At 38.1% G+C, this 25,889-nt stretch overlaps 1 protein-coding gene across 3 annotated transcripts; it reads right to left on the bottom strand.

Annotated features, from left to right (window-relative positions):
- Positions 1 to 5,112: 5,112 nt before the first annotated feature.
- Positions 5,113 to 25,354, bottom strand: taf4b (TAF4B RNA polymerase II, TATA box binding protein (TBP)-associated factor). Of its 3 annotated transcripts, none has more exons than XM_059341187.1 (16): positions 25,232 to 25,354; positions 23,303 to 23,800; positions 22,484 to 22,602; positions 22,267 to 22,377; positions 20,998 to 21,123; positions 19,196 to 19,318; positions 17,959 to 18,048; positions 17,213 to 17,362; positions 16,319 to 16,442; positions 16,021 to 16,105; positions 14,930 to 15,090; positions 14,705 to 14,835; positions 13,287 to 13,412; positions 12,985 to 13,041; positions 10,147 to 10,254; positions 5,113 to 5,469 (listed from the first exon to the last, which is right to left on the bottom strand). In XM_059341187.1, exons 2-16 carry the CDS (start codon positions 23,790 to 23,792, stop codon positions 5,344 to 5,346), a joined length of 2,127 nt encoding a protein of 708 aa, XP_059197170.1. In that variant the 5' UTR covers positions 23,793 to 23,800; positions 25,232 to 25,354; the 3' UTR covers positions 5,113 to 5,343. The 3 variants fall into 3 exon arrangements, with proteins under 3 accessions (XP_059197170.1, XP_059197169.1, XP_059197171.1); XM_059341186.1 differs by lacking the exon at positions 25,232 to 25,354 and adding an exon at positions 25,142 to 25,222; XM_059341188.1 differs by lacking the exon at positions 25,232 to 25,354 and adding an exon at positions 24,979 to 25,022.
- Between the last annotated feature and the right edge of the window lie 535 nt (positions 25,355 to 25,889).

The following is a 25,889-nucleotide window of genomic DNA, read 5'->3' on the forward strand; positions in this document are numbered from 1 at the left end:
CGCAGCTTGTTAAGAAGAGTATGAACGGGTCTCCAAAAGTCTCCAATAAAACCAGAAGAAGTCGCTAGATTTGTCGCTAGTTGCGTTTTTGAAAAATAGTCGCTAGAGGGGGCTGAAAGTCGCTAAATATATCGATAAAGTCGCTAAGTTGGCAACACTGCGGCGCATTCTGAAAATTGCACACTCTGGTGGTTGTAAAAAGTCTTTCTGTGGATATATGTTATAACAACCACTGACCTAGGTTTAGGGCAAAAAAAATCCTGGTAAGGCGTTATAAAAGACAGTTTGAACAGTAAATAAATGTATGTAAATGCTTGAAGTGAAGTACTTACAAAGGTCACGTGACTACCGCAAGTTCCGTAAAAAACGTAAGTTATAGTAAAAAATAATTTACTTTTGTTTTCACACGGGACTCGAACCCCGCTCTCCTGTGTGAAAATACGAAAATTCGACCCATCCACAGCCCGAATGCGGGAATCCGCATGGACTGCACTTGTATATCGCTTTTATCCAAAGCACTTTACACTACAGACTGCGCTCATTCACCCATTCACACACACATTCATACTGGTGGCAGAGGCTACCAGGGCACACTGGTGCCACCTGCCACCATTGGGAATTCATTCACACACCGATGAACGCAGCATCAGGAACCATTTGGGGTTCAGTATCTTGCCCAAGGATACATCGACATGTAGGCTACCATGGTCACCGACCTTCCAATCAGTATGTGACCACTCTACCGACTGAGCCACAGCCGCCCCTATCAATCACTACTTTATCAGCAAGATTACAGCAGACGATGAAATACGGAAATATCGCTCGCTTTTTGCTGCCTGTACACACGACCTTTACTGACATTTCTGAGGGGAGAACAGGCTGGATATCAACATGTTTGTTTCTCAGAATAAGGAAAGATTCACTGTAGCATTGATTAAATGAACTGAAATGCTTTAATACTTACAGTATCCCCATACATTGCAAGCAGTCGTAACATTACAGTAAAAAAAATTGTCTGGAGATCATGGGAAATGTGATCCAACATTTGAGGTACATTAACATTTCTGTTCATATGAAATGGAGGGTAGTAATAAAAAAAATAATTTTGTTATTGTGATATAATATATTTCCTGGAAATTTAATCGAGAAACCATTACCAGATGCTAATGTCTGTTTTTTGGCTAATCTGTTTAATTAAGAACCCGAAAAATCAACGCATTGCATCACATTGATGCTGAAAATCTATAAAAACAATACTGCTATGAACAGTATATATGTAAAGGGAGAGCTACCAAAGTAAAAACTGTTTGGTAAAATTGTTAACAGTTGACTCATTTCTGCTGTTTAATGATATACAGTCACATTACAGCACAGCACTAATATTCATCCCAACCATGTGCCATGTCCAAATATAACATTAATCAACTCTCACATCATGCTGGCAGTTAAATGGAAATTCTTGGGAACTGGCTGGTGGCTGCATCTTATAATCTGACTGCATGGTTTTCATGAGGGTTTCTATACAGAGTATAGAAAGAGTTCTAATGCTCATACATACTGTTGTGTATGTTCAAGAATTTCCTCTCAAGACACCATTTTGTAAATTAAAAAGCCCTGACAGTTGACTGCTGACTTTTGTGAAACTGCCCACCAATTAGGGCTACAGGGTGGTGTGGAGTTGCATGTTCTCCCCGTGTCAGCGTGGGTTCTCTCCGGGGACTCCAGCTTCCTCCCACAGTCCAAAACATGCAGCCTAGGTTTTAATGAATTAATTCATCATCACTTATCTGCACTCTGGTCGCGGGGGGCTGGAGCAGATCCCAGCTGAGATTGGGCGAGAGGCTGGGTACACCCTGGACAGGTCTCAGACTATCGCAGGGCTGACACATTGAGACGGAGAACCATTCGCGCTCTCATTCACTCCTATGGGCAATTTAGAGTCACCAATTAAACCGAAGCTGCATGTTTTTGCACTGTGGGAGGAAGCCGGAGTACCCGGAGGATACACACATGCATCCTTGGAATTTGAGCAAAAGAAGGACTCTGACCTCTGGAGGATCCTGGACTTTGGGACAGTCCTTCAGCTGTCGATGACGTAGAATCCTTCCTTGACTTTGGGATACAGCCAGGGAGAACATGCACACTCCACACAGTAGAGCCACAGGCCAAAAGACATCTCCAAAGGAGTGATGCTGGCCGGAGTCGAACCACCGACCCTCATGCTGTGAGGCAAGAGTGCTAGCCACTAAACCACCGTGTAGCTCCTAAGTTAGATCTAAATTGGCCGTAGCTGTATATGAGAGCGTGAATGGTTGTCTGTAGTGATGTGCCAATGAAGCCTCATGAAGCATTTTCTTTATTTTCTGAGCCCACTAGATGGTGCTCTTGGTTTAAAGAAAAAGGCTCAAGCAATAGTAATTAATTGTGCTTTCAGTCCTTTGTTGAACATAGAGCGCCAACTAGTGGGCTCAGAAAATAAAGAAAATGCTTCATGAGGCTTCATTGGCACATCATTAGTTGTCTGTCTCCATGCGTCAGCCCTGTGATAGTCTGGAGACTTGTCCAGGGTGTACCCCGCCTCTCAACCAATGTCAGCTGGGATCGGCTCCAGCCTAGGTTTAATAAATGAATTCATTATTATCCGCGACTCATGTTCGGATAAACGGTTAATGGATAATGAATGAATGAATACATGAATGAATGAATGTCCAATAACTAAGATCACACTAGTTATTTGCTCGAACACTAAAAAGGTCTATATTTAATGGACAAGGACCTCTAGTGGTCATGTGGAATATAACTCATCTGTCAGGAGTATTGTCCTGCTGATAGGGTCACTTTGGTTTTTGAAAGACAATGTTGACTTTTCAAATGGCAAATATACATTTTAAGTAAGACGCTTCCACTGTGGTGTTCCCAGAGAGAGAATAACCTTGCTCAGGCTGCTGGGTATCTTCTTTAACATGCAGGCTGCAGACTTGCATCAGAGGTCTACAAATACCATACTAAAAACAATCTTTTTCCCGCCAAGGCTACTGGTTGTTATGCACTGTATATGTTGTATAAGAAATGTATATGTTCGGTGCAACTGTGTATAAGTTGCAGTGTGTAAATAGTCCTTTTTTGCATGTATTGTTGCACTGTTTTGTAATATGTGCAGAGACCATGAGTCACTTTAACCTGGAGCAAATGTGACATGTTTACATTTGATAAGGTATACATTTAGAGCATAAGCACAGAGCTCCCTATGAAAGGAAGAACTTGTATATTTGTTTGTGGGAGACGACAAATCTATACAGGGAGTATTTCAAAGTTTTTCCATGCGAAATTATATCATCTCCAAATATGCTTTATTGGACAAGTTGGGGGTTTGTCTGTAAAGAAGCATGAAATAGCAACCGAAGCCATTTATATATCATGTTTCTCTGTACTGCATAATTACTGTGAGATAATTTAATGATGAATAAATACGAACCCATAAGTAAGAATTTTAAAAGACAATGCAAATCTGCAATGTTTCCTCATGCTGTGGTGGCACTGTGTCTGAACAGTTCAAAACTTTATGGGAAAATTCAATATTTTGAGAATTAGAGCGAGAGAAGATCGAAACCAATGTTGTGTCTGAACAGACATAAAAAGTCTAGGACATGTTCTCCTTCGCATTGAAACGAGCCAGTTGAGGTGGTTTGGGCATCTGATAAGGATGCCTCCTGGGTGCCTCCTGTTAAAGACCAACTGAAAGAGGTCTCAGAGTTCTGGTCTTGAACCAAGCCATGAGGTCAAAAGGAACTGCCTGCAGAGCTCCAAGACAGGACTGTCAAGGCACAGATCTGGAGAAGGCTCAGAAAAATGTTCTGCCGCACTGATGGTCCCCAAGAGCAGAGTGGAAACTGGCAACACTGCACCAATCTGGGTTTTATGGCGAAGGACAGAGTAAAGCCTCTACTGATCGAAAGACACAAGATTCAACTGTTCAAGATTCAACTGTCTGGAGGAATCCAGGCACCACTGGTGGTGTCAGCATGATGATTTGGGAGTGTTTTATAGTGGCAGGGACTGGGCGACTGGTCAGGGTTGAGGGGAAAGCTGAAAGGAGCAGATATCCTGAATGAAAACCTGGTTCAGAGCGCTCAGGGTGTCAGACTGGGCCGGAGGTTCCCCTTCCAACAAGACAATGAAACCTCAGCACACAGCCAGGGCAACGCATGAGCAGAAGTGGGCGTTATATCGTCTAGGATAATATCGTTAACCTCGTTTTGACAATGTGCAATTTTACATTATCGAATATTTATAATATGGATGCAATGGTACATGGTAAAATACCGAACCGTTCGGTTCCGGCTCCGCACGGGACAATACACCTTTATGGACCGCTGGTTTTCGGTCAAGCAATTCATTTTTCACTGATGCTTTACAGGCCACTGTGTGTGTGTGTGTGTGTGTGTGTGTGTGTGTGTGTGTGTGTGTGTGTGAGAGAGCGCGGAGACATACACAGACATAAACAGTGGCGTAATAAAGTGGCTCCCTAGCCTGTGAAAAGTAATATCATTCAGTACACCAGTGATACTGGAATTTATTTACTGCGACATTTAGCTCTCAAAGTGCACGAGATTGATGCATTTTAGTAAAATATGTACAAAATTTTCTCCCAGGAGGGCATGCCCCCCGATCCCCCTAGATGGTTATTTTTATTATTTGCTAACACTCAAGTCAAGAGTAAATTTTTTGTATTTGGCAACTATTGAGATTTGCACTTTACACTACATTTTAGATTTGTGATTGATTTATATTTTGTTGAAAGTTTTTTTGTTTATTTACAAAGACTAAAAAATCAGTATTTTGTAATGTCGTTAAGAATATCATTATCACAAAAATACCCTGAAATATTGTGATAATCATTTAGGGCCATATCACCCACCCCTATATTATATTATATTCATTAATGCACTGTAAGAGGTGGGCCAACAGACCTACATTATCGTCCCAAGACGCTAAAAACAAGCAAAGACACAGTAAATATCAGGATGTGTCAAATTATACTCACCAGAATAATGAAAACCTGAGATGTCATCCTTTTCAACGCCGTTAGAACACTTTTTCAGTAAACAGCAGTGCTTCTTAGATCCTCTTATCTTTTATTGTTTTTTAATCCCATTAACAGGTAGTGTTTTAAATACCAGCATCACTGAACCAGCACTAGATTCTTTGAAAACATAATAAACTGTGATAGAACTGAAACAAAGTGCAAAAACATCTGAGGATCAAACAAAAACAAAAAATCAGCATGCATATTATTATCAGGCTGATTCAATACTTAACAGTAGTGGAAGTGAGTGAAGGTCATCAGAGCATAGCTTTGTACAGAGTGAGAGAGTGGCAGAGGAAGTGGTCCTGCTCCAAACACAACAGCAGATCCCTCAGCATCACCCGGGTCACTCTGGGGACAGCATGTCTGGGCAGCAGAGTCACCTGCACACACACACACACAATGCAGGTAAACTAAATAAAGCAAAGTTAATGCCAGCTATGAATCTATTAGATATACGACTCATGAAAAGTACAGTCTTGACCTAGGGAACAGTAGTTTGACAAAATACTGAAAGTCCACGTAAACGTTTACCAGGGCTTTCAACCGTATCTCATTGGCTTCATCAGTGAATGGAATTTGCTGAGTCAAGTCACAGCTATTAGAGGCGGGGGAAAAAAATCGATACAGCATAGTATCACGATATTTTGCATGGCAATATTATATCGATTCATGGCCGCCAAGTATCGATATTTAGCGTTCCAACGGCTGTCAATATTTTCACTTTTTTTCTCACTTTTTGGAAAATACTGGAGACACTGGTATGATATGAAACTAGAAAATCTAAGGAATCTATAGGCCATGTGCATCAGGATATCATGCAAAGAAGTTGTCGGAATAACGCTGCAAAGTTTGTTTCATTCAAAAAAATTCAAAGCGGTGAAGCTTAAAGTTTCTGAAAGTTTGATAAAATGCTGCAGTTTGTTGTCGTCCATACATGTTTGATATCAGTTCAGTTCAGTTTGACTGAATAGTTGTTGGTCAGTCTGTGGGTTTGACTCTCATTGTGGAGAAATAAAAAGACTGAAGTGAGATGAATAGACTGAGAATTTTCTCTTATTTGACAAAACAATTCTTGATTCAATTTAATTTTGTGGACACAAAATGCAGTTAAAGAGTTAAATCACAATATATTGTAACGCAATACTCACCATATCGCAAAATGCTTAAAATCGCAACAATATCGTAACGTGAATCAAGTATCGGGATAAAATCGTATCGTGGGGCCTCTGCTGATTCACACCTCTAAAGGCTATTGTGGGTTTTTTAAACAAAGAAGGTATTGTTTACTTTTGATGTCTGCCAAAAAACAAAAGTCGACCAAGTCCTTAAATAATTCTGAAGTGAAACAACATCAATATCAGATACAATCTATATTAGATAAGACAAAACTGAAGAAAAAAAAAAAAACTGTGCCAAGATAAAAATTCAACACAGCTTCCAATCCAAACACATTTTCCAACCCTCCACCACAATTTGTGTCGTCAGTGTGTGCTGGGCCAGCTGAGGTGAAGCCTGTGAAGAGGTAGAGGAAGCCCTGTGGCTGTGAGGAGAGGAGAGAGAGCGAGGGATGCGTCAGGCAGCCGGCTCCGCTGGGTAATGGAGTTCAAAGGCAGTGGGAAGTCTGTGCAGTTAACAGAGCGTCCTCATCTTTAAACCTACAGCCTGCAGGGCCAAGACTTAAACACACACAGAATTAAAGACTCAATGAGCTAAACTAACACTGTGGACAGCTATGAGCCTGTCTTAGCCTTTATAGAAAGTATGACCGTTTCTTTTAGTTTCCAACCATCATTGGGGCTGCACAACCATTGTTGCATTATTTGATAAAGCTTTATAATAAGGTCCTTAATAACCATTAATTAACAAGTAATAAGGCATTGTTCTCGCTTTAGATCCGGTAATTGCAAAAAGCATAGTTAACTTATAGTTAACTTATAATAGATGAGCAATAAAGTATATTTTAATATCAATAAGCAAACCAAGTAAGATTAATAAAGGCATGGCAAAGACATAATGGGTGTTTGTAATGCCATTATTAACACTTATATAAGCTTATAAACACACAATAATGTTAATAAGCATCTTGTAAGGACTTACAAGGGCCTTATTACTTGTTAATTAATGGTTATTACAAGGACCTTAATATAAAGCGTTACCCATTATTTTATCCCTTTTTTTATCTTTAGTGTTCAGAAGATATGCGAGGTCTCAATGTGGTGCCTGGTCTGTCTTTTGGTCTTTTTCCTTGATACAAAACATTAATGGCTGTCTTGCTTCGAGTTGTTTCTGAGGCAACCAGCAGGAAATGCATCGTGTTTGTCTATTTTCTGTGGCGAGTCATTTATAAGAAACCAACATCTATTAGGTGTGAATCAGCAGAGGCCCCACAATACGATTTTATCCCAATACATGATACGATATTATTGCATCGTTTTAAGCATTTTGCGATACAGTGAGTATTGTGATACAATATGTATTGCGATATAACTGTTTAACTGCATATTGTTTCCACAAAATTAAATCCAATCAAGAATTGTTTTGTCAAATAAGAGAAAATTCTATTCATCTCACTTCAGTCTTTTTTTAACCCTCATTTTCAACAATGTTGTATGGCCTCAAGTCTTTGCAAATGAAGAAAGAAATTGGATTGTTATTTTCTTGGCGTGTACTTAATTGGGAGGCAGCCATGTATGTTATGTATGTGGGAACCCAGAGAGCCTACTTTCATTGAGACAGCATGACGTCAGAGGTCACATGACCACTTCATTCAAAAATCACAATGAAATATAAAAACAAGGCCTAACTTTGCAGCGTTATTTTACAACTTCTTGACACGATATTCTTTAGATCTTCTCGTTTGATATGATACCAGTATATTCCTAAAATTGAGTCCGCTACGGCCCCTGCAATTTGAATCAAATTCTGAATTTGATGCCTGCAACAAGTTCCAGTTTAATACTGTGTCACATGATATTTTCTTATACCAACCCTTAGAAGGCTTTTAGGGACTGAGGACAATAATTGTTGAAGATTTTGAAAGCAAAACTATTTTCAATTAAAAAAAGCTTTATATACGACTTCAGTTGCTCATCATTCCAGGGTCTCTGCTGCGTGTTTTGTGTTTCATTATGCACCACACATGTTCAGTGACAGACAGGTGTGACTGCAGACAGACCAGTCCAGTTCCTGCACGGTTTCCCTTTGAAGTCGTGCTATTGTAACACCTGCAGAATGTTGCTCAGTATTGTTTTGCTGAATCAAGCAGCAGGGCCGTCCCTGGAAGCACATGTTGCTCCGAAACCTATACGGTACCTTTCATTATTAACGGTGCCTTCACATTATTACACATAAGGTCATTTCTGAATTTATTTGTATGTTTGGATTACTTGGGTTGTTACCACCCTCTGGTGAAAATGTCATGTCAGTAACACCTTTAGAAATACATTTACTGAGGAAAATGGTGACGTGTTCGATACTTATTTTATCCACTGTATGGCTTAAATTTTGCATTTTACATGTACAGGTGCATCTCAATACATTAGAATATGATGGAAAAGTCCATTTCCAGTAGTTCAAGTCAAACAGCCCCAACCAAGTTTTGACTCATATAGATGGACATGGTTTTCAGAGGCCAACATTTCCATATTAAACATAGTTTTTAAAATTGGTCTTTCGTAATATTAAAATTTTTGAGACACTGAATTTTAGGTCTTCATTAAATGTAAGCCATAATCATTATAATTAGAAGAAATTAAATAAATGAAGACATGAAATTTTTCATTCCGTGTGTAATGGATCTATATATGTGTAATTTCCACTTTTTGAAATCAATTACTGACATAAATAATATTTTCTAATGTTCCGAAATTGTTAGTGTTTTACCACATCCATGCACAGTTGAGCCTTCTGAGGTATATTTGTTGCTGACATCAAATCCAGAATATGCATATTTATAAAAATCCTTTTAGGAATCAAGGTTGTACATGAATTTAGTTGGTTGTCACTGTGCAAGACACATAATAGCAGTTTAACACAGAGATAGTATAGTACTATTTAAATGTTTATAGCAATCAGAGCAACATAATTTAGGCCTTTGTCTTCTGTTTAGACGACATATTTTCAGGGTTTGTACACTTTAGCAGTGGTCAAATTCAAGCATTTTTCAAGGACTTTAAAGGTAAATTTTCAAGCTTTTCCAGTATCTTACACCGGTTGTAAATTGCATGTTTTAGATGAGTACTTACATACTAAAAGGGGGAGATTTCACTTAACCATACTAACAGCGATGGTATTACACTTTTAGGAGGAACGGTCTTCATTTCAGATAGGCTACTCATTATTTTTTACATTGAACATGTGATTATCTATAGTCTATAGATGGATATAGTCAGATTGCAAGAGAAATACAGTAAGAATTTCAAGCATTTACAAGCACTCTATCCAAAATCCAAGCACTTTTTAAACCTTGAAAATTTAAATTCAAGCATTTTCAAGGATTTCAAGCAGCCGTACGAACCCTGTATTTTAGTATGAGCAAACAGAAATACTGTAAATGCTCAAATAGTGGTCAGTTAACCAAAACAATAAATTCAATCACATTTATTTGGAACAAGCCAATATCAGAGGCATATCTTTACTCATATATTCCATGTCTAAGTACATCTTGTCATATTAAAGTTTGAAGCTTCCCTGTTTCTGATCTCCCTTTAATTTACTGATGATGCGATTTCAACACTTCCTCCATGTTCAGTATAATGTAAATTTCCAGAGCACTAACTCATCAGTAACACAGCTTCTCATATATCAAGTTCCTCTTTTTCCCCCAGAAATATTCTCTCTTTTAACCTCCAGTTTTAAACATTGCTTTTTTTTCCATTCAGTGCTCATTTTAACGAAACAACACTTTGTTCACAGGTGTTTCCTGACATAATTCTGCCATCTCCTCTCTGCTTTATAGGATTTAAATGTGAAATATCTATTCTAGTAGTTTGTATTCTCATTGCAGTCCTTAAGGTAAACAGGTGCTTTTCTGATTCTCACACAGCACACGGACCCACCTGGCTCTCCATCTGTTCCAGCGGTCTCTTCTTGCGAGGTCCGATGGCAGCCAGAGCGGTGAGGTTGGCCTCTCTCTGCTGCAGCTGAGCCAATTCTAACTGTTGTAACTGAAAAGAAAAGGATTATATTATAATTATATCAGTAAATAAAAAGTCAACTTGACCAGCACCTCTAAAAAAAAAAAAAAATCACTACTTAGCATTTAACAGGATTATATGTGCAAGACTATTTCTTGAATATTTACCTGAGAACAGTGACTTCAACAGTGATGTCTGTACTGGTTAGAGGCCCCATGATACGATATTATTGCGATTCTAATTATTTTGCGATATGATGAGTATTGTGATACAATATATTGCAATTTAACTGCATTTTGTGTCCACAAAATTAAATCCAATCAAGAATTGTTTTGTCCAATAAGAGAAAATTCTCAGTCTATTTATCTCATTTTTAGTCTTTTCATTTCTCCACAATGAGAGTCAAACCCACAGACTGACCAACAAAGTATTCAGTCAAACTGAACTGAACTGACACCAAACATGTATGGACAACAAAAACTGCAACATTTTATCAAACTTTCAAAAACTTTAAGCTTCACTGCTCTGATTTTTTTTTAATGAAACATAAAAAAAAGCCGAAATTTGCAGCGTTATTTCGACAAATTCCGACACAATATCCTGAAGCACACGGAGCCTATAGATTCCTTAGATCTTCTAGTTCCATATGTATATGTATACCAGTATCTCCAGTATATTCCTAAAAATTAAGGCTGCTACGGAATGCCGCAATGCTAAATATGGATACTTGGCGGCCATGAATCAATATAATCTTGCAGCGCAAAAAATATTGCGAAATTATGCTGTATTGATTTTTCCCCCCTGGTTGCCTGGTGCTGGGAGTCCAGTTGGAAACAAATAATTCCTTAAATGACAAACTTTATTACACTTTGGTAGCTGGCGGAAGCTTCAAATTTACTGTAAAGATATCAGAGAGGATCAATAACCAACAGACGGTGAATGTCGAGCTATTCCTTCAATGATTTGTTGCCTGGAGCGATCTTTTAACTATCCCACTCGTTCACATAACCCACTGGCTCTTAATATCCCTGCTGTTAAAACAGAGGTAGGGAAATTCGCTTTTGTTTATTTCGCTCCTTTTAAATGGAATAATCTACTGTCTCAGCTTCAGTTGGATACACCGATTCCTTTTAATCATTTTAAAGACATTCTTATTGATCTTATGATTTCTGAATGTGCATGTGCTCATTGAATTTATTGTGCTTCTGTTGAGTATATATAATAATGGATATGTAGTGTAATGTGTTGAATTGTATTTGTACTGTAATCAGGGCACCATTGGAAATGAGAGCTTGCTGTCAATTGGCCCTCCCTGAATAAATAAAGGTGAAATGATCAATGATGTAAACGAGCACCTTTGTACTATTAAAACAGCTGTACACAGTGATCTGGGACTTAACTAAGCACACCTATTCAAGCTTTGTGAGAGAGTGTATGGTGCAGTGGTTGAGGGTTTGTGGGGGTGGTGGCAGCAGGGCATGTAAATGAACAGATTTTCTTGCAGTGGAGAAACGCCTGTGAGTGTTATGGCTGGGAGCGACTCAGCCCTGTGTGCTTTCACTGCCTACACAAATGACCAAACCGCTACCGGTGCCTTTCATCTCCTTCACTCTTCTCTCTGGCCTGCCAGCGAAAAACATTACACACACTATTGCATTACTAAATTAACAATTAGCATGGAAAATAGCAGCGATTTAAAGAGTTCTCACAACTGGCCCACAGAACTGAAAATCATCAAGAGCCTTTCACATAGAAAACGGGTGTTATGAGTCTGTGTGTGTGGCTGATTCAGACATAAATGTCCAAGAATGTCCAAAGACTGTAAGAGTTACTTTACTGTTTCTATTATGGTTGTCAAAAAAAAAGATACTTGGATACTAATCATTACTAAAAATTAGAGGTGTGGGGGAAAAAATCGATACAGCATAGTATTGTGATATTTTGCGTGGCAATATTATATCAATTCATGGCCGCTGAGTATCAATATTTAGTGTTCCAACAGTAGCAGGCTCAGTTTTAGGCACCGTGTGCATCAGGATATGGTGTCGAGAAGTTGTCGAAATTACGCTGCAAAGTTCGACTTTTTTTATGTTTCATTCAAAAAAAAAAAATCAGAGCAGTGAAGCTTAAAGTTTTTGAAAGTTAGGGAATATTTTGAGAAAAAAAGTTTACGAGATTAAAGTGGCAAATCTACGAGAAAAAAAGTTCAATAAAGGTCAATAAAGTTAATATTATTATATTATTATCTGATTGGTCAGATGTCATGGTGTCACCGTCTGTAACGTAGCCTGATCTTTGCTGATTAGCTGGAAGAAATCCATGAGGTTCTACAACCTCACAGAGAGACATGGGGACCCCATTTAGATATCCACTGAAGTTACCAAATAAAGTTCTTCACCCGATAAAGGGTTAAAATATTAGGTAACAAAAACTAATTCAGTCTAATAAATCAGTCAATAAATCCAAACTTAATGATGGCAATAAGATTCAGCTTTGTTGCAGCCCTTTTTTAGAGTTGTTGATTGAACTGTATGATTGTTTGCAGTTTATGCTGCTGTTAAATTGTATTAGGTGACAGAGACAGGTGTTTCTGAATGTGATGAAGTACTATTATTTATCAGGTATAGACCACACAAGACAATTGTGATTGGTAGGAGTGTTTCCCCCCCAACAGCAGAATTATACACAACTTTTGGACTATACATAGACTGTATGGTTGAGTCTCCCAGTAGCTGTCTCCAAGATAAAACACATACACACCTCTTTGGCTCTTTGCTTTAGCTGCTGATGCTGTGGATCCTCAGCATGAGAGCGACTCTGTGATCACAATCATACAGACATTGAGTTAGTCAGAAGAAATTACTTAAATGTAGGCAGAAATAGTGACAGTGGTTTCAGATGAAATTGACAAAAAAGCTATTATCCTTTTAAAGGCATACCCCATATCATTAAAAACTTGTTAAGCTTTGTTTTAGCCTAAATACATACTTTTTTTTTTTTTTTTTTACAAAAGAGGAAAATAATAAATGGTTTTAGTCTAACAAGAGCCTAGCCTTGCTTACTCTGGTCAAACGGAGGAGTCGCTCTCTCTCCTCTTCATCTTTCCTCTTCTTCTTCAAGCTCTCGACTTCCTCCAGAAAGCGAAGCTGGGAGCGAACATCAGTCACTTTGGCATGCCACAGGTCCTCCTGGTGCCCCCCAACACACACACACAACACACAACACACACACACACACACAAATGCAAATGTAGTATCAGTACAAATCCCCCCCAAAAAACACATGCAAACCATCACCATGGGGGCGTTGCAGCTTTAAGATTTATTTTGACAAAAAAAAAAAATGATGTCAAAACAGTCTTCAACAGGCCTCCACCATGACACAAAAAGCTTTCTACTTCTTGTTGTTACAAGAAACTAACGTCTAATTTTTAATGATCCATTTCAAGTTTTTAAAACAAAAAAATCGAAATGTAAATATTGAGACATAATCAGGTACAAGAAGAAGCGTGTTTTACACATGCTTTATATTGTGATGTCCTGCTCTGATCAAGTTGACCAGATCTCAGAATTGGTCAGAAAGGCCTCAAGATGTTGTTGATGCTTGGTGATGAAGATTGGTTAGTTTTTGTTTAACCGTGTTGCTGCGGTGCCATGGCGAATATTGATCATTTGCCATGATACACGAAGTTGCTGTATCTTCACTATACATTGTCCAATCTCCCTCAAACTTGTCATGCATGAGGAGGGTCCAACACTGAACTACTGGACTGTTTGTCGGAGAGACTTGTATGAGGTGTCAGTGTACTCAGCAGAGACTGCCTAATTCGTTTGCTCCGCCCATCATGCATGACAAATTCTGGATAGATCGGACAAAGTATGGCAAAGTTATAACAATCTTGTATTTTATGGCAAAATACCATATTTTGCCGCCACGCCTGCGCCCACACAGTGTGACATTCAGTAAAGATTTTAATAACTTTTGATCCCAAAGGAATTTATGATGGTACTTACCAAGGTTGAAGTCGATTGCATTAAATCTGTAGGAGGAGTTAAAGTATGCAACGTGGAAATGGCGAAAAACTATGAAAAGTGCGATATTCGATCCAAGATGGCCGACTTCCTGTTGAGTTTTGGGTATTGGTCCAAGAGGCTTTTTGGTGGGTCTCCCCATGATACATACATGTACTAAATTTCGTTTGTTTACGTGAATGTTACCCATAGGGTGGCGCTCTGTTGAAATTTTCCAGGGGGCGCTACTGAGTCATTTTGCCCCACCCATTCCCGCGATCACTAGAATACAAAAATTTCAGTGGAGATTGAATTATATTCCAAATATGGTGACTTTATGAATATGATAAAGCCCCCAAATAGACGATTAATTTAAGGGAATGATAATAAACAGACCAATTGCTCGGGCCCTTATAACTCCCTCCTTCCTATGGCAGTATGGAGGTTGAATCAGGGTCGGTCTGCTGTACCTTCAGGACCGGCCTGCGGTGTCCTGCCATCACAGTGAGCTTCTGCAGCAGCCCGCGGAGAAACTCCTGTGTGGCGTGAGAAACCAGAGCTACCACCTCAGGACCGATATCCGTCACTCCCAGTGCCTGGCCTAACACACAAGTTTCACAACAGTCACAAGAGTCACAAGAGTTTGATGAATGCTTCATCAAAATGTCAAATAAAGTGTTGAGTGCAGCTGATACCTGTACGAAGGATTCGGCTGAGCATGGGGCTGGTGGAGAGGAAGGGCTGGTCCTGGCACGACTGCACCACAGAGCCAACCACAGAGGTCAGGATCTGGGCACTCTCCTCTCTCAGGTTGACTCCAGCCATGGAGGCTACATCATTAATGTCATCGTCTTCTCTGGAAGACAGACAGACAAGTGGACAGATAAGTGGACAGACAAGTAGACAGACAAGTGGACAGAAAAGTGGACAAGTAGACAGACAAGTGGACAGACAAGTAGACAGACAAGTGGACAGACAAGTAGACAGACAAGTGGACAAACAAGTGGACAGACAAGTAGACAGACAAGTGGACAGAAAAGTGGATAAGTAGACAGACAAGTGGACAGACAAGTAGACAGACAAGTAGACAGACAAGTGGACAGACAAGTGGACAGACAAGTAGACAGACAAGTAGACAGACAAGTAGACAGAAAAGTGGACAAGTAGACAGACAAGTAGACAGACAAGTGGACAGAAAAGTGGACAAGTGGACAGACAAGTGGACAGACAAGTAGACAGACAAGTGGACAAGTAGACAAGTGGACAGACAAGTAGACAGACAAGTGGACAAGTAGACAAGTGGACAGACAAGTAGACAGACAAGTGGACAGACAAGTGGACAGGTAGACATACAAACAAGTGGCAGACAAGTGGAAAAGTGGACAAGTAGACAAGTGGAAAAGTGGACAAGTGGACAAGTAGACAAGTGGAAAAGTGGACAAGTAGACAAGTGGAAAAGTGGACAAGTGGACAAGTAGACAAGTGGAAAAGTGGACAAGTAGACAAGTGGACAGACAAGTGGACAGACAAGTGGACAGACAAATGGAAAAGTTGAAAGACAAGTAGACAAGTTGACAGACAGACAAGTGGACAGACAAGAAGACAAGTGAACAGACACACAAGTGAACAGACAGACAGACAGACAGACAGACAGACAGCTGTTATGTGCAGGTCAGACAGCTTTGCACTTTGACTAAATGTTAGTGACATTTACAGAATTGTTCAACTTGAAACCTGCAACACTTTAACTGGAGTCTAATTAAATCCACTGTATGTATTACTATACCTGTAGGATCCTGAACTGTCCTTGAATGCTAATTTGGTAGAACGAGTTGGATCCTGAGTGAAGGGCTGCTTCATTGAAAACATTCCTATAAAAAGAAAATCAAACAGTAGTATTTTATTTCACTGAGTCAAGTATGTGTCCTAGTTTGTTGATATATTTTGGTCAATTAACTCCATTGTCCTCAGTTTTACTACTACAAATACTACTTTTGAGATTTAGAAATTTAAATTTGCTGAAATTGTATGACTACAGTCCACTGCCTCGTAATTCATCACAGTTCCCTTCCTCTAACTGTTACCTGTGAAGTGTTTTTCTGACTGCACCACGATGTGTTTCGGAGTGCTACTCTTAAAGATGTAATTTTTGGACTGGGCTAAAGTCACCCCGGGTCTCACAGTCACTCCTCGAGGCTGCTGGTTAACCTGCGTATGAAGGATAATCACTGAGATTAGATTTATTGTACCAAGTAGAGATTTAATTTCCCTGCAAGTACAAGACAGAACGATTCAAATAAAGACAGACAAAATTTCAACGTAGGCATTCATCCATCCATCCCAACTCACAACACTAAAGGATTATAGGGTTACAATTTTCTCGTAGATTTTCCACTTTTTTCTCAGGAATCTGCAACTTTTTTTCTCCAAGATTTGACACTTTTTTCTCATAGATTTGGCCCTTATTTCTCATGAATCTGCTACTTTTTTTCTCGTAGATTTTCCACTTTTAATCTCATAAATCTGCGACTTTCTTTCTTGTAAATTTTCCACATTTTTCTCATTGATCTGCTACTTTTTCTTGTAGATTTGCCACTTTTTTCTCAGTGATCTGATACTTTTTTCACGTATATTTTCCAATTTTTAAATCTGCTACTTTATTCTCGTAGATTTGCCACTTTTTTCTCATTGATCTGCTACTTTTTTTCTCATAGATTTGCCACTTTTTTTCTCGTAGATTTGCCACTTTTTTCATAAATCTGCTACTTTATTCTTGTAGATTTGCCACTTTTAATCTCATAAATCTGCCACTTTTTCTCATAGTTTTGCCACTTTTTTCTCATAAATCTGGAACTTTATTCTTGTAGATTTGCCACTTTCTCATATATTTGTGACTTTTTTCTCTAAATATTACCCCCCTCCCCAGGATCTCCAGTATATTCCTAAAATTGAGGTTAACCTGTTAACTTTTTTTTTACCTGCTGGCCGGTACTGAGGTTCTGTCCCGTGTCTGTGCTGTAGGGCTTCACAGAGGTAGACGGTGTTTTGAATGTGCGGGTCGAAGTTGCAGCCTGTTGGATAAATAACTGGGGGTCTGCAGTGAGGCGACGCACTGCAGGGAGACTTTTCTGGAAGCAAAGACAAAAAGATAAGTGGAAAGCAGTCATGTAATCAGTAAGTAAGTAAATTATATTTATAAAGCACTTTTCACAGGAAAAAAAACACAAAGTGCTTTACAAGGGCATAAAACAACATACAGGCAAACACAGAAAACACAATACATCAAGAAAACATAATTAAAGCCTAGACGTCTAGTTGACCAGGTACATATAGTCAACTAAATGGCTGTCTAAACAGATATGTCTTAAGTTGACATTCAAAAGAATCCACAGATACCGCAGACCACAGCCACCTGAATGCTTCAGACATGTAAGATACCATGCTCATATGATTCATTACAGAATACAACACATGAACACATGGATGTAGGATTCTTCAATATTGGGAATCTGCCAATACGGATTCAGATCCCATACTTACATTTACCTAAACACAAATTCTTGAATGAACACAGAGAAATAACAGGTGGTGCCTTCTAAATTCTACCTGCCGTACTTTGCAAAAGCTACTTGATCCAAATATTGAAGGTCCAGAACTAAGGTTAGATTATCGATATGATATGATACCTCAGGAGGTAACAATGTGTTGTTGGATCTTTGGTCACCTTGAGGAAAGGCACCAGGCAGGGCTGCGGAGTCGACTTCAACTCACTGTAAAGCTGTTCTGTAAACTCCTCTGCTTCTAGTTTCCCTTCCTGCAGGATAAAAAAGGACAAATACTTTAGATTTTTAATACTTTTTTATGTTCGAAACAAAAGAGCTAATAGGTTGTGTGTGGAGAAGAACAGGGACAAAATATTCAAAACTCTTTAAAAAAAAAAAAAAGAGATTTCTGGAAAGTAGCTTTTTAACAAAACATCTTCAATTCTCTTCACAGAAATAGATCTGATACATGCACGACTAGTTTTCCTCCAACCCGAGACAGATGACCAGCAAAGAAGTTAAAAATAATAAGACAACTTAAGGATTTAAAGAGGACATAATGAAAAACTCTTCATCCCACAGTCCAAAGACATGCAGCTTAGGTTAAATTGATGACTCTACATTTCCCATAGGAGTGAATGAGATTGTGAAGCTGTGGGCCCTGTGAGAGTCTGGCGACCTGTCCAGGATTACTGTCCCTGCTTACTAATCCACAAAGTGGGTTGTCTTATTTCACAGTCAGTTTTTTTGTGGGTTGCAGAAAACACAGGATTCAACAAGCTATTTAGATTTGCCTCCTCTTCCCATGTTACATGCAGACTGATTAAAATATACCACCTATCAGAGTATCTTGAATGCATATACAGTCATGGAAAAAACTATTAGACCATTATTTTCTTCAATTTTTTATTCATTTTAATGCCAACTAAAGGTACATTTTTGGACAAATACAATGATGATAACAAAAATAGCTGATAAGAGTTTAATTTAAGAGCTGATATCTAGACATTTTCCATGGTTTCATTGGTAATGATTTTGGTTATTATCAAGAAAACCATGGAAAATGTCTAGATATCAGCTCTTAAATTAAACTCTTATCAGCTATTGTTGTTGTTAGCATTATATTTGTCCAAACAAATGTACCTTTAGTTGTACCAGGCATTAAAATGAACAAAACAAGGGTGGTCTAATATTTTTTTTCCATGACTGTATGTCCAATCAGAGCTTTTCAGTCAGACAGCATGAGGAAAGTGTGTTTCTGAACATTAAAACATTCAAACAAGTTAAAGTAAAAACCCCAAATACAAGTATGAACCTGAAAAGGAGCACAATGTGTCCCCTTAGAAGATTTCATTATTCCACTACTCCACTTAGTGAAGGCAGCTCCTGTGATGATGATGATGAAGAGGACAGACGTACCAGCAGACTCCGGACCAGTCCTCGGACATTGTTAGCCATGTTGGCAGATCTGGAGTCACTGGAGGCCAGCTTGATCAGAGTCACCAGGAAGTTCTTGCACTTCTTCACACTATCCAGGGCCGCCTGTTGACAAAATGCCAGTAAATAACTAATCTTAATAAAGGTTGTCTTGGTAGCTCTTGTTCTAGTCAGGTGGAAATATGGTTTAACCCTAAAAAATTCTAACACAAGGTTTCTCAGTGGTAATAAATCTGATTGACAAAGAGCTGTGACACAAAAAAGTTGGTAAACTTTTCAAGTAAAGGCGTGGACTGGCTGTCCACCTCAAGGTGTAGTTGTCAGTCTTTACAGCTTGAGCACTTGGTGTGGAAGTTAGTATGCACACAGACTATTCTCGGTGGAGTATCAGATGTACTTAAAAACATACTAAAAGTTTAAAAATTTTTGAAAATTGCCCAATTTTTGATGGGAGCCACTTCATCAAGTTTGTGGATCGGAGATGGCAACCATATAAAATCTATGAGAACCAATATATCCTCCAAGCCACTCAGAAGGTCAATCTTGGTGTCAAAATCTATATTTTCTGGGTCAAGGAATCATTAAAGCTATTGAGAATATCACTAGATGATTATTTGATCAAATAGATATGTTCATTTTGGCCATGTATTTACGGCATTTCCAACTCATTAATATAGGCCATATACGGTGCATATATTCTGAAAAATGAATAAATTGCATACATTTAATTAAACTTTATTAGCTTCACTCGTATTATTTATTACATTTACAACCACAAAGATCTGGTCAGTTCCAGTGAGCCTTCCTGCATGAGCACCTTGCACCACAGACACTTTACAGTTTCCTTCAGTAATTACAGATTTCTCCTTTCTCATATGGCTTTGCCTAGTGTTGGTGGCTTCCTGCCCATCTTGAAAATGACACCTTTCTAGTGGTCTGATTTTGGTAAACTTTAAGTATGTTATTGAGGACATCTAATACTACAAAAAACAGCTGAGAATCCTTTTGTTATAATTTTTTAGGGGTAGCTAGGGTTTTTTCCCCATATATGCACCCACCTATTCTGCATGTCTTGCAACTACATCAATATGGCGGACCCAAGATGGGCGCCATATAAAATCTATGAGATTCTGAAAAATGGATAACATGCATACATTTAATTGAACTTTATTAGCTTCACATGTATTATTTGTTACATTTACAACCACAAAGATCTGTGCAATCCCAATATGCCTTCTTGCATATGACCGATATTAATATATCTCTGACCGCTTAGGAACTGAGTTGGAAATGCCGTAAATACATGGCCAAAATAAACATATCTATTTGATCAAATAATCATCTAGTGATATTCTCAATCGCTTTAAAGAACTCCTTGGCCCAGAAAATGTAGATTTTGACACCAAGATTGACCTTCTAAGTGGCTTGGAAGATATATTGGTTCTCATAGATTTTATATGGGAGCCATCTTGGATGCTATATAGCTATAACTACTTTTCAAACAAAGAATGTTCTTAAAGAAACTATTGTCCCGAGTAAAACGGTAGGATCTAAAGTAGATCCTCGGAAAAAATGTTCATATTAAGTGGTAAGACGTACAAGGAAGATGGTCAGCAAGAAATACAAAAAAAAAAGATATTAATGTGACTTCAGTGGTTTGAACACAACAATAAGACATCCATAACAACAAGGCGTGCAGGGTTTGTTGAGGGGTTTGGAGAAATACAAATATGTGAGATCTAAACTGAGTAACAAAGGTCAGAGTTGGAACTGGTTAGACTCACCTGGCTAACTGTGGTTTGTGGCTCCTTTTTGGTTTCCATAACAACAGCCTGATTGCGAGGAGGGTTCCCCCGTTCAGACACAACGAGGTTCTGGGTTACAGCTGGTTTAGGAGCTGCACCAATCACCTGAACAACACAATATAGTCAAACAGACCAACGCTGCAGTAACAGGCCACATATACTGGTGACACTTGCAGCCACTGTGGGATTATGCAAATAAGGACATTTTTACACCTATAGTTAGTTTGCGTTAGTCCAAATAACTCCACAATTGGAAATGCAAATTGCAAATTTCTGTGACAGAAACACTGCTATGCAGTTCTCCATTGTTTGCAAGAAATGCAAGTTATTTATTTCCTACTGTTTCAGAACTTTTTATTACTTTAAAATTAAAATGTGATGTCTTCATTTCAAACGATGCTTTGATTTCAGTTCATGAATAGTTCATCTGTGCGTTTCCCCTAATTTCTTTAAAATCAAAGATATGCACTCTTTCATTAGAAAATTATATCCAAGCTTCAATAGTTGAGCATATTTACAGTACAGACCTTTTCAGTGAACTATGAGTGCAAAACACAAAAATATTGTTCATTAATCGTGGTAAAATGTTCAATTAAACTTGTTACATGCCATTATTGATTTGCCAAGGTCATGATACTACAAGGTTTTACTCTTCAAAATTACATGTACACTAAAAGATCACCCATTCCACTGAAAAACACAAGATTTCTCATAAAATACAATGACAGTCGGCTGCAGCACATTGTAATATTATTACGCTGTCGTTGTATTTACTGGCTCTTTCAAGGAACAAAATAGTGTCAAGTGAAGCTGGTTTCTGAATTGCACTATGACCATTGTTTTGTGGTAGAATGTGGACTCATCTGTCCAACGTTTCTGGATGTTGTTGATATATGGCTTTTACTTTGCATGGCGGTCTTAACTTGCATTTGTAGATGACGAGCGACAAACTTTGTTCACCGACAAACGGTTTTCTAAAGTGTTCACAAACCGATGTAGATCATTGATTTTAAATCTTTGATTATTAATGACTCTGCCTTTCACTGTAACTGTTTTTAATGTTTTCAAGTGTTTTGTCTGTTGTTGTTTGTTCTTCATTGTGTTTTCTCTGAGCTCTCGACATCACTGTAAATGAGGGGTTGCCCTTAATGATTCCTCGAAAAATAAATAAAGGATAAATGAAAATGAATTAAAATGCTCATGAGCAAACACTATAGGACCTGCTGACAGTTACAGCAGCTCTTGTACCTTTACCACAGCTGTCTGCTGGACTGATGCTGGTTGGAAACTGGGAGGGGCTGTCATCCTGATGGTTGTCACCTTCTCATTACTTTTATTCCCAGCTGATGCAGTTTGGACCTGGATTCCAGACATGATTGCTAGTTAAGACCACGTGAGTGAGGTAACCCACTACATATTTCCCCCTTTAGTAGCAAATTAAATCCAAGCAGCTGATCACACATACCTGTGAGACCAGTATTCGAGGCGTACCACTGACACCTCTCTGCCCTTGCTGAGCCTGAGCCAGTGCCTGCTGGGAGACCAGCATCAGCTGACCACTGTCACTGCGGATCAACATCATACCTGCCAGAAATGGAGACAAAAAAAACAACACTTTTTAAAATCAATTAATGTTTTTTTTCCTGAAAGTCCAGAGTGCTGGTTAAGCATATGTACCTAGTTGTACATCAAGGACTATAAATAGTAGATAGCATAAATAACAGACACAGCTCATGGCTGACATTTAAACAGTAATACAGACTAAACATACAGTCTGAATCCAAAAATGTAAATTCCAGATGCAACAAATCTCTAAACAATGGTTATAGAAACACAAATGACAACATGTTTACATCCGACCACATTAGGCCTTCTGTCTTTTTTTATATACCACTTATACTATACGGTGTATATCTCTGCATATATTTATTCATTGATTTTTCATACTACATGCTACAACCTATTTAACATGCTAAAATATATTTTTCTCCAATGTGCAATATCTGTAAAAAAAATAAAATAAAAAGCACTTTCAGCAAAACAAATACAAAAAATATATATTAATAATAAACGCCAAATAGCAGAAATGTATGTATAGAATGTGTGTATTTGTCTTATTTTTTTATAATCTTTGTTCCGTTTTCTATATCTATGTGTTTGTATCTTGAACTGCTGTGACAACTAAATTTCCCCACTGCAGGATAAATAAAGTCATATCTTATCTTGTCTTATTACCAATCAGGACCAGAATCTAGACCACAAACTGGGGCACGTGGAAGCTCACCTGGTGGTATCTGGATATTGGCTGGGAGATGTGGGGAGGCAGTCTGTGGCAGCCGAGGGGTCACAGTGACCGGCTGCGGACCTGCTGCCCTCGGTACAGTTATCACTACCGTCCTTCCTGGAGTTGGGGCCTGGTTCATGGAGGCCACTTGGCTTAAAGCTACTTTTGTAACCTGTGGTTGGTTGTTGGCACTTACTCGTCCTGGTGTGGCCCCCTTTGCTAGCACCATGACAGAAGAAGAGGACGTCTGACCCCCTTGGGCCGAAACTGGAGAGGGGGTAGGTTGGTGGCCGTGACCAGCAGGGATGACTTTAGGTGGAGCAAAGGTAGAGTCACCTGCAGCAGTGGGTGGAGGTGGTACAACAGTAAATGGTCCACATTTGGCTGGAACCTGTAATACCTTGACCTGAACAGAGGGGTCACCATCTCTTCCTGCAGTCCTGCAGGAGTCCAGCTTTTGGGCTTCAATAACCACTTTATTTGTAGCCATAATTATTTCTGAATGGGAGGAAAAAACAGGGGATTATATGCAAAATTCTAAAAAAATAGAATACAGGAGCAAGAGCTTGTTTTTCAGTGGCTATAGTCAGTTGTGAAATGTAACTAAGTAAATTTTTTAGGTACATGTACGTTGAGTATTTCCATTTTATGTAACTTAATACTTCTACTCTACTACATTTAGAGGTAAATATTCTACTTTTTACTCCACTACATTTAGCTAACAGCTTTAGATACTTTTCAGGTTGAGATTTAACATAAATGTGTAAATTGGTCCATTCTGCATAAGGAGTATTTAGTTTTGATACTTTAAGTACACTTGCTGATATTTCTGTACTTGTACTTCGGTCAGTTTTGAATGAAGGACTTGGAAAAATTTCAGTCTTTACTTAAGTAAGGGATCTGAATAATTTTTTCAACCACTGGCTAAAAGTGTTGTTATGCTGATGTTAGCTGTACGCCACTGAGAAAATATTGCATTTAAAACTTTCTCAACAATCAGAATTGATGCTGCATTATTAACAGTGGTGGAAAAAGTATTCAGATCCCTTACTTAAGTAAAAGTACTAATACAACACTGTGAAATTACTCCACTACAAGTAAAAGTCCTGCATTCAAAACTTACTGAAGTAAAAGTACAGAAGTATCTGCATCAAAATGTACTCAAAGTATCAAAAGTAAAAGTACTCATTATGCAGAATAGTCCCACTCAGATTGTTTCATATATTCTAAAAATATATTGTTGGATTATTATTTTGCATTTAATTGCATTTTTGCATTTGATTATATTATGCATTTATGTACGGACCGCTTTAATTTTCCCAAGGTAGGGCTCATTTTACTACTTAATATACTCTTAGGATGTTCAATTTAAAACATGTTAGCAAACATTTCATATTAATTATGTTTTTATGTTAAATCTTGAACTGAAAAGTAACTAAAATTGGCAGCTAAATATAGTGGAGTAAAAAGTACAATATTTGCCTCAAAATGTAGTGAAGTAGAAGTATAAAGTAACATAAAATGGAAATACTCAAGTAAAGTACAAATATCTCAAAATTGTACTTAAGTACAGTACTTGAGTAAATGTACTTAGTTACATTCCACCACTGATTATTAAGAAATGTAACCGTTTTAATTATGTTTCATATAAACTGGAATCTCGATATACACGTTACCGGTTACCGAGGTAACAAACGAAAACAGATTTGTAATATTCGATGTTTGACTGACGTTGACATGTTGACGTTAACGTTAGCTATCGTGACGCGGTTCGTTTCGCTGCCAGAAGTTTGGCGGTAATTTATGTTTTATTTGAAAATAAGTCGTAAGTCGAGCTACCTTCGCTGAAGTAGAAACACCTCAATCATTAGTCGATCACTGGTTCCATCGAGTAACTTTTAAAAGGAAAAGGCTGAATAAAGAGCTCACCTGTTGGTGTTTTGTGAAGACAGCGTGGTGCCTGAACTCATCCTGACCTATGCTGCATTTAGGGCCCAAAGGAAAGATGGACGCACAATGATTGATACTGTGACAAAAAATATATATCTGTGAGTTGAAAACGTGTGGTAGAATGGATGTCAACTAAAGAACAGACAATCGCGATTATTATTTAATTTTACTTTAACTTAAGAAGAAATCTAAATGAATTTCAGATGTTCACCGCCACGAAGTGACGTAGATATATTTAATAATAATAATCATAATAATCATAAAAGTAATAGTAGGCTAAATATTTTTCTGCTTTTTTGCACTTTTAATTTCTTTTGTAGGCTACATCCAATAAAAAGTTGTTTTTTATTGTCAATCATCGTATTACAAACATTCAAAATAAAGAACAAACATGTACTGAATTTAAAAATAAATAATAAATAAAATGTGGTCTGCTATGGGGTTAGAATAAATTTGAAATGTCTAAGTAATCTTTTTTTTTTTTTTGCCGATTCACACTTAATGAGTTTTACGTTTTCAGTAATTTTTAAATATATATATATTTTTTTAGATCAGCGTCTTTAATATTTTTAAAAGAGGGCATTTTTTGGAGCCAAATCATTTAATGGATAAAATGTTTTTCTAGTATTTTAATTCA

The sequence above is a fragment of the Centropristis striata genome, chromosome 9 (assembly GCF_030273125.1).
Source record: "Centropristis striata isolate RG_2023a ecotype Rhode Island chromosome 9, C.striata_1.0, whole genome shotgun sequence".
Classification (NCBI taxonomy): domain Eukaryota; kingdom Metazoa; phylum Chordata; class Actinopteri; order Perciformes; family Serranidae; genus Centropristis; species Centropristis striata.

What these genes read in the sequence shown, in the direction of transcription:
- taf4b (XM_059341187.1), bottom strand. Translation starts at nt 23,792, where the DNA reads ATGGCTACAAATAAAGTGGTTATTGAAGCCCAAAAGCTGGACTCCTGC. An exon ending in GACTGGTCCGGAGTCTGCTG is followed by an intron (nt 18,049 to 19,195) that starts GTACGTCTGTCC and finishes TTTATCCTGCAG; the next exon opens with GAAGGGAAACTAGAAGCAGA. An exon ending in TGGAACAGATGGAGAGCCAG is followed by an intron (nt 5,470 to 10,146) that starts GTGGGTCCGTGT and finishes GTGTGTGTGCAG; the next exon opens with GTGACTCTGCTGCCCAGACA.